This window comes from Ambystoma mexicanum, chromosome 1p (genome assembly GCF_040938575.1).
Source record: "Ambystoma mexicanum isolate Mex_15411 chromosome 1p, UKY_AmexF1_1, whole genome shotgun sequence".
Classification (NCBI taxonomy): Eukaryota; Metazoa; Chordata; class Amphibia; order Caudata; family Ambystomatidae; genus Ambystoma; species Ambystoma mexicanum.
In genome coordinates, this window is record NC_090921.1 from 199,420,350 (window position 1) to 199,429,855 (window position 9,506).

Below are 9,506 nucleotides of genomic sequence, written 5' to 3' on the forward strand. Positions count from 1 at the left end.
TACCTTTCCTAATTGTGTGTACTTGTGTGTGTAAATAAAGTTATGTTTGTATACTGTTGCTGTGTGTGTGTGTGTGTTTTCTTTTTTAAAAGCCCGGTTAGGAGTCCCCGGACAGCGCGACTGTCCGGCCTGTCCGTAATCAAAATGGAGGTGTCATACAGATGCTGCACCTTTCCGGGAGATCAGCGATCAAAATGGAAGTGTACATATGACTCCGCCCCTGTCTGGGATGTCCGCAATCAAAATGGAGGTGTCCGTAGGACTCTGCGCCTGTCTGGCATGTCGGCAAAGCTGTGACAAACCTTTAATTAGTTTGAGGACCCCACCCCTTTCCTGCGGACACCTGGCTGCATGTGCATCACATTACACTCTTGTCTGGCATGTCGGCAAAGTTGTGGTGTACTTTCAATTAGTTGGGGGAGCCCAGCCCTGTCCGCCGGACACCTGGGGGCATACGCATCTCGTCCCTTGGATCCTATGAATAAAGGGCCTGTCTGGCATGTCCGCAAAGCAGTGACATACTTTAATTAGTTTGGGGAGCCAACCCATGTCCGGTGGACACCTGGCAAATGCACATTTCATCCCCCGGGTCCTATGAACAACAGGCTTCTCAGTTATGTCCGCAAAGCAGTGACCTACTTTAATTAGTTTGGGGAGCCCAACCATGCCCATCAGACATCTGGGCACATGCGCATTGCACCCCCTGGGTCCTTTGAACAGAGCGCCTGTTCGGAACTGTCCGCCGCAAGTGTGTCACACTTCTAATTAGTTCAGGGACCCCAATCTATTCCGTAGTACACCCAGCACATGTGCTCAATGGATCCTGCGCAATAGGTGTCCTACGGACAGCCGTCCCATGTGACCGCACCCACGCTGAGCGTCGACCCTTATTTGTGTACAGGGTCCAGGCCCCCGAACAGCAAAAAGGTGCTTTTTTGAGCAATTCAACGTGTTTTACTGTGAAACTTCACCCTTGCAGAGGTCCCAGACCATGCCCCTAGAAATCTGGACACTTTATGGAACTTTTTGAGCCCAGCTCGGGGTGCGAAGTGTCCGCACAGTGCATGACTGTTCGCAGACCACTCCTCAGGATCCCTATAAAAGGCAACACCCCAGTACTCCTCCTCATTTTGTTTCTGGCTGACGAGGACTACTGCTGCAGGTTGCTGTTTAGCTGTTTGGCAGATTGCTGTGTTCTTGCTGTTTTGCAGATACTTTTACTTAGATAATGGCATCCATGTCTACCTCTGCCTCAGGCATGAGATTGCAGAGTGGGAACAAGAAGATGATGAGGATGACGTAGTGGAAGTCCCCGCTACCAGCTGCAGACGTGAGTCTTGGGTGTGGAGACTTATTTCTGCTGTTTGGAGGGTAGCCAAGGGGCAAGCAGCCAAGGTGCGCTGCAATGAGTGTGGTACTCATTCGCGGCAAACCTGGGCTGTACAGTTATGCACCACCTCCATGCGGAGACACCTGCTATCCAGCCACAAAGCAGCAGTCCGAAGGGTTGTCCCCTTCGAACAGGGTAGTAGGTTCAGTTCCACTGCAGCATCCTCGACATCTGTTCCTGTCACCACAAGGGACACTCCATAGGAGCAGCAGATCCCTGGCTCAGCCTCGCTGGCCATATGCACTGCAGTAGATCCTTACCTTACAAAGATCACTGTTGTGTGTGTGTACAGCAATGCAGTATTCTGCAGGGGTGAGCAATTCAGCAGGCTGTCGTCTGGGAACACGAAGGAAAGTGCCCCCTACCTTGATGAGGCCCACCCAACATCTTCCTCTCTCCATCTGCCCTTTCTTATCTTTGTGGTTGGTGCCCCTTCCCTACTCTCCCTTCCATCCCTTGTGTGTCGTGTTTAAAAAAATCCCAAAAAATCACAAATCACAAAAATAAGAAAACATCTCTTTTCAGAGCCACCTTTCACAGTTCAAAAATAGAAGGGCCAATGAAATGGTGCAGGCCCCTGCTCACCCTGCGAAGTCCACGCACAGTCCGAAGACTTTTAAAAAAGGTAGGGGATGGCACCATCAGAAACATTGCATTCTTTTCCGGGAGAAAGCAGTGGCTCTGAAAATAGACTTTTTGGTTTTTGTTTTTGTTTTTGGAAGGTTTGAAGTGGTCAACACCTACTGCACAAGTGCTTGCTATACTTGCAAGAAGGGCTAAAAAGCTGTTTGGATATTGTGTCAAAAAAGGTAATTGCCAGCATCAGTAAGATGGACGCCATCTCTGCGGAAAATGTTGATGCTACGAAGCGTAATGTTTTTGTTGTGCAAAAATGCACCTGTCTTTCTACATTTGCAGACCAAATCATGAAGAACGCAGCTACATCTGTCGCTGGACAATGCGCACAAAAATTACTTGAGAGTTTGGAAACATGTCCATGACTTTCCCAAGTGCCTCCTTCATCACAAATTGCACAGAGATTCGAGTAACGTGGCCTACACTGTTCCCTCCACAATGTACAACAATAATAACTGGATGATGCTGTGTCACCAAAGTGGCACAAATGGAAAGCAAATCCAGCAACTTCATGTCACACACTCCATACCAGTGCACATCCACATGAGGGAATCCAAGATGTGCAGGCTCTCCACAGTGCTCTGCATACACCTGCAACCATTGTATCCGAGAGTCCCCGAAATCTGGACACTCTGCCTCCAGAAACACACAGCCATAGCCACATTCATCTACACTCCTCGCAGCAAACAGGGCCTCTCCCACATTTCCTTCTTGCACACCACACCCAGGGAACCTTCTTGACAAATCCCCAGGCCTCCACTGTCCCATTTCCATGCCTGCCATCTTTAAAAGTACTAGATGTGGCAAAGAGACATTTTTTTTTTAGTTGCTACTGAACAAACACCTTTGTTTTCTATATTTGGGGGGATTTTTTCTCTTCTTTTCCTCCTTACTGCCTTACATCAATCTCTGCAAAGCATCCCTTAGACAGCGGATAAAAAGAAGCATTTCCAAGAATGGACAACGAAACACCTTCTGCAGTAAAATAGTTCACACTAAGGGAGTCAATGTTGTCATTGGGGAAAACAGACATCTCAGCATGTTGCAAAACTATACCTATGCCTCTATTAACAAGGCACCTTCAAACATTTTGCTGGGGATTAAAGACATTGGGGTTGTTCCACTGTGCTCTTGGTAGTAACTCAGGAAAAAAAAACACCTTTGCAGTAAGGAAAAGCAGCATTAGTTCTTCCACCAACAACTTCAATACAGGGACCAAAATTGGAGCACTGATTTTGCAGGTCACTTATCATAAGTGGGCTAAATCAAACAACAGCATTCAATTTTGTTAAAAGGAGATCTCCTGGAGCCATTTTAAAAGGCCGACCACAGGATCCAAGCATCTGACACCAAAGGACCACCAGAGAGCCGCAGGAGGAGTGCTGCTGCAACCAGCACTTTCCAAGCCAAACGCTGTGTTTCAGCTCTCAAGTCTTCAAATCAACTGGGAAGACCTGAATCTGGGACCTTCCTCCTTTGAACTGGTGCGACCAACCAGTCTGAAGCCCTTCTCTGCATCCATTGCCATTTGAAGGTTGGTGTCCTCAACCGGTCTGCATTTGTCCTGTGCCGAAATGAAAATCATGCAGATTTCCATAGGCTCTTTGCGGCCTCAAAGCTGAAAACTTGCATACTCAGTGCTCTGCTGGTACCTTACCAAACCTTTTGTCTCCCACAACAAGAAAGGGCCTGCTGGATCCCAAAGTCTGACCATGCTGCTTCCATGGGCATGCCGGCCCTGTTCTGGTCACAACAACAGCCACTCCTGTCTGCTGCTCCTTCGGGGTCCTCCTGGTCCTCCTGCACTGTTGGAACCACATTTGAGCCTCCTTTTCCTTGTCCTGGGGTCTCTGGCTGAGCCTGACCTAACAGTCACTGGAAGCCTTCAATCCGCAGCCTTTGAACCGCCTGCAACTAAGCCTACAGTTAGACCTCTTTGACCTAACAAATTGCATGTCCCGTGACGTTGCAAGTCAAGTCCGGGGGTTGACATACCTCACATTGCTTTACGTACCCTTGTGCCTTTTGACTTGTACTGGTGCAAGGCCTTTAAGGTAAAAGTAGCCAGGTGTGGATTGTCCTATAGGGAAGTCTGGAGATCTCCGGGTAGGCCTCTGCACCCTGGGCCTCTTTGTGGTACCTTATTTTATTTCCAAATGTTCTCGTACGAAAAGGGGTGGGCATGCTGAACATTTTTAATGTGGGGCCACTTTGAAAATGATTTCCAGGGCCTCTTTTGGTTCCCAGTCCACCACTGAGCGCGGAGGCAAGTCTGATGCTGATGGGGAGGATGTTCCATCAGAATGGGGTGTAGGGAGAGAAGGCTTATTTTCTCGTACTGTCCTTTGTGCAGCAGTGAAAATATTCACATGCTATGAAGCATTCTGTACTCTGTGTCCCTGCAGTGCATTATGGGTACTGCTATTTTCTATCGCCATGCATTTTTGGCCTTGCCACTCTCCTGTGCAAACAAGCATGGCTAATATCATACCGTATCTGATATGGCTGTTCATATGACATTCTGCTTCCTCATTTTTTTCCTTTGATCTACCCCAGATCAGGCAATGATGTGTACTTAAGGCCTAAATAATCATGTGTCAGGCAATTAGCCAAGACTCAGTGATTGTATTGCAGCAAAGAGTGTGTCAAACATCAGCAGATAATACAAATACTGATGATGAACACAATATCTTGCAATGCACTTTTGCCCATTTTTCTGATTCCTCTTGCTGTGATTTCACTTCTTCTAATGGCGTTTCCAATGAGTCCAATGAATATTAAAGGCTGTGCTTTTTTATGCTTACTGTGAAGTCCATTCTTGTGATTTCAGCTCAGGGGATGTCAATCAGAAGATCTGCATATCAAGTCACCTGCACTTACATTTTTGCCTAGGACCTCACAAATCCTTGCCATGTAATCAAATGCATTATCTGCTTCACCAGGGACAGGTAAAGAAAAAACCTCCACCCCTAGCCCCCAAAAAACTACTTTAAAAAAATCAACTACTTTTCACAGCCCAAACACACAGTGAAACCGACGTGTCAGCTCTAACTTAATAAAAAACAGATGGCTTCCCATACATATTGTTGTGGGTGTAGATGTGTAGATGGCTATAACAAGAACATTCTTCATCAGACTCAGTCAGATCTCCATCCGTTCTCTCAGTCACGGGAGTGAGGGATGGCTTAGTTCATGTAACAGATGGTTACGTTTCACCCAAGCCTTGATGTCCTTGTTGTATTGCTCTGTAGATTAAGTTCTCCCTGGATCCGGATTCACAGAGAACGGTATTACCCAAATTGTTTGTTTACAATTGTTCGAATGAACAATTGACCAAATTTAAAGGGTCACAATTGACCTTTTCACAATTGACCGCATATATATATATATATATATATATATATATATATATATATATATATATATATATATATATATATATATATATATATATGGTTTTGGGTGGGTTTGGGTTGGGTGGGGGGTTGCGGGGGCTTTCCCCCCGCACATATGTTACAATTCGGTCAATTGTGAAAAGGTCAATTGTCATTCGAACAGTTGTAATACGAACAATTCGTATACAACCCAGAGAACAGCTTAAACTGTACCCTCATGTGACACTTACCTGGTGCACTGCAGCAACCTACCTGCACCTTGGGGACAGTGTATCGATGAACAATATCTGCACCTCTAATTGAGAAAATGTGTTTGCATTTCTGCAGTGCGCACCCGCCTTTTATGGTCTGGCACGATGCGGGGCACATGGCACAGCAATAATCAGGCAGACGCGGAGAGCTGCGAATCACGTGCGTCTATATTAAACATTCAACTGCCCTTCCCCGCCCCCTCCCGCGTCACTTCCCGTTCCTCCCGCTCTCTCTGTCCCTCGCGCCCCCGTTGTCCTGGAGTCGTCAATGTGACATCTCCCACCTTTTTAAACAGTTACCAGACCCTTTGCAACGGGCGGCCGTCTGAAGAGCCTCTAGTCCATTTCCTCAAGCCACCAACGAGGTTGTTGCAGCCATGCCAGACCTGACCTTGGCGATGCACCACTTTCAGTGTTTCCTTGTACTTCGTCTGGTTCTGGTTCATCCGAGTCCCACTGGTCCCTAAAGTAAGGGTCATCAGATTCATAGTCTAGATGAGCCTGCACTCTCCCACTCAGACGTCTGGCTCCCGTTTGTGGAAGTTCCTTGAAATGGGACGAGTTTCTTGTGACAGGTCCTCCTGACCCTTGGGCGGTGATCATGGACCCTTTCTTTTGCGTGATGAGAAGGGAATCCTCTCAAAAAGCAGCCGTGTGCTGGTGGGTTGGCGGTTGACGTACTGCCACCACGTCTCATATCTCTATTTGGGATGTCTGCGCCGTCTGCCGGTGTCGGCGTACTCTTTCATTCAGACCTTGGCTGCTTCATCTCGCTCTCTGATTTCTGGGTCTAGGGTGGGACGTGGGCTGATTGTTTCAGCTTGGGGGATGCACGTTTGCATGTTTCGCCCAAACATTAGCTCGGCAGGGGTCTAATCTGTCGTGCTATGAGGTGTCCCTCTGAAGTCCCTCATGAGCTGGTTCAATACCTGTTCATATGGCTGTCCTGTCAGGCGTGGGACTTGTAGGGCTCGCTTGAGGTTTGCCATAAATCGCTCAATCATTCCATTGGCTTGGGGCCATAGGGGAGTGATCTTTCTGTGTTGGAATCCGAGGTATTCTGCGAAATGGGTGAATTGATGCCCGCAAAACAGGGGCCCGTTGTCTGTCTTGAGCACCTTGGGTACTCCATAGGCTGAGAACATGTGGTCTAGAGCTGGGATGATGTGATGGGTAGCCGTGCATGATATCAGCCGCACGTCCGGATATCGTGACTACTCGTCCATCACGGCCAAGATGTACTTTTCTCCTTCGATGGGTCCAAACCAGTCACCGTGACTGCCTCCCATATTTTCTGCAGAAGCTCTGACAAGAGCAGCGGTTCTGGGTTCCGATTTGGTGTAATGAGGCCGCATGTGGGACACGCTTTTAGGGCGGCCTCTACTAGGGTGTCCATATGGGGGAACCATACCATTTGGCAGAGCATGCATTTGGTGGAGACCATGCCCCTGTGGATCTTGTTGGATAGATTAATGACCTTCGCTCTCATGGCTTCGGGGATCACTAATTTGCAGTCTTTGAGCAGCACAAGCTTCCCACACTGCCAGCTCTTCTTTCACTAGTAAGAGCCGTTCCACGTCCTCTCTTACATGGCCTCCTGTGGTGTTCCTCCTTTCTTTGGCTCTTCACCACTGTCCAGACTCTAGTCCTTCACAGATGATGCGACAGGCTGGGTCACTCTCCGTTCTCTGGCGAGTTCTTCCATATTGACTCCCACTGGTGTGGTCTGGTGGACAAGGTATCTTAGGTATCTGTCAGCCACTGATGGTTCTGGTTTGCTATACCCCCGTGGTCTTCTCAACAGGAAGTCACCTGGGTTCTCACCTTTTCCTGGCCTGTGGATGATATCAAACGCATAGTCTTGTAGTCTTAGCCAGCACCGGACAATTTGCGGAGGCATTTTGGCTTGCGGATTGCCGTACAGAAATAGTATGGCTTGATGGTCCATGACGACTTGGAATGGTTTCCCTTACAGTAGCAGATGGAAATGCTTGCACGCCCATACGACGGCAAGCCCTTCCTTCTCTGCTTGAGAGTACGCCTGTTCGCTGGTGGACAGGCTGCGGCTGGCATAGGCCACTGTGTGTTTCTGTGAGGGGTCCAGTGGATCAAGTTGCAATAGGATGGCTCCTAAGCCCACGGGGCTGCCGTCGACCGTCAGCTCAGTCTTCCTGTTGGGGTCATAATATGACATGTTTTCCGCTTTCGTGACTCTCTCCCTTATTATTTCTAAGGCCTTTTGTCAGTCGCCGGTCCACTCAAATTTTTCGTCCTGATGGGTTAACCTCCTTAGCGTTTCGCTGACCGACGCAAAGTCCCGAATATATCAGTTGCAATAGCTGGCCAGGCCCAGAAAGGTTCGAAGTTCAGACACATTGGTTGGGGCGGAGGAGTCATTCAGGGCCGCAACCTTGTCCGGGTCTGGGGTCATTCCCGATTCTGGGAAGACATGACTGAAGAATTTGAGTGTGTTTTTGCGGAGCTCACACTTGTCCTTGTTTAACGTGATATTGGCATCATGTAGGGCCTTACATACCTTCATTAGTGTTGCGTCGTGTTTGGTCACGTCGGCTCCAAAGACTAGGATGTTGTCTGAATAGTTAAGACAGTTCGGGATATGCGTAATAATATTGTGAACCTCTGCCTGGAATGTTTCTGCTACCGAGGACACCCGAAAGAGGCCGACGTGAGTGGCAAAATTGTTATGGTGCGGCTCTCGGGATGTAGTACCAACTGGTGGTACCCCTTTTGCAGGTCAAGCTTGGAGAAGACTTTCGCCCCGTTCAATAAGTGAATCATGTCTGTGATCCGGGACGCAGGGTATCTCTCCCTTTTGATGGCTTGAATTGGGCGTTGCATGTCTACATGTAGCCTAATGGCCTCAGATCCCTTCTTGGGGACTAGGACGATTGGAGATACCCATGTGGTGGGCCAGTGGCCTTTTCGATAATGTCTTGTTCCAGCAGTTTCTGGAGCTCGTCCTCAACTTTCTTTTGAATGTTGACTGGAATTCTGCAGTACGATTGAGCTACGGGGCGTAGGGAGCTGTCCATGTGGAGTTGATTTGCCAGTTTTTGAGTTTTCCGATTCCTTTGAATATTTTTGGGTATAGATTGTTTATCATTTCTACCAGGTATATGTATTTGTGGACCATTATGTGTAGAGTATGTGTATCAGGCCCATATCAGCGGCCGCCTTAAAACTCGAGATGCAGCCTCTGTCTGTCTCTCTGGCTAGAACATGCATCGGAACCCACATTTCCTGCCCTTTGTAGCGGCAGAGCCCACTGAATTGTCCCAAGCATCTCAAGGGTGTATGCGTAGGCGTATATGTCAACAGTAGCTGGATGGAGCTTGGGTTTTTGGGGAAGTTCAGAGTAGATCTTTTCACTTACCACATTGACGGTGGCTCCGGTGTCTATAAGAAACTCAGTTGGTCTCTCTTGTAGTTTAATGATGAGTGTCGGACTGTGAGCTGTCGACGTGGAGTTGCCCAGGGCGTAGACGTATGCCTTCCTCTTCTGGTCACTCCCCGATGAGCTGGGGTCAGACTCGGTAGGGGATTGTTCCACCAAGTATCATACGTGTCTTCTCGATCTACGTTCGGGTCGTGCGTGCATTACAAACCGCCTTCTTTCTCTCCTTTTCTGTCAGTCTTCTCCAGAGTCGCTGTCTCTCTGGTCACCCAGGGTTTGATTCTGGGTGTTGGAGATGCTTGGGGCTGGGTTGGTGTTAGACGATCCCCCGTATCGACTTCTCGGACGAGAAGTTTTGTCTTTGGGTTGGTCTCTCCATCGGTCTTGGAATAGCCTGCATACTGCCTTGAAATGTCCTT

At 48.3% G+C, this 9,506-nt stretch overlaps 1 protein-coding gene across 1 annotated transcript in view; it reads right to left on the minus strand.

Moving 5' to 3' along the window:
* LOC138467487 (vomeronasal type-2 receptor 26-like) overlaps positions 1 to 7,161 on the minus strand; it is a 28,427-nt gene extending 21,266 nt beyond the window's left edge. The window contains exon 1 of the mRNA XM_069607570.1: positions 6,915 to 7,161. Within this exon, the coding sequence (XP_069463671.1) occupies positions 6,915 to 7,161 (247 nt within the window). The remainder of the gene's footprint in view (positions 1 to 6,914) is intronic.
* Positions 7,162 to 9,506: the final 2,345 nt, after the last annotated feature.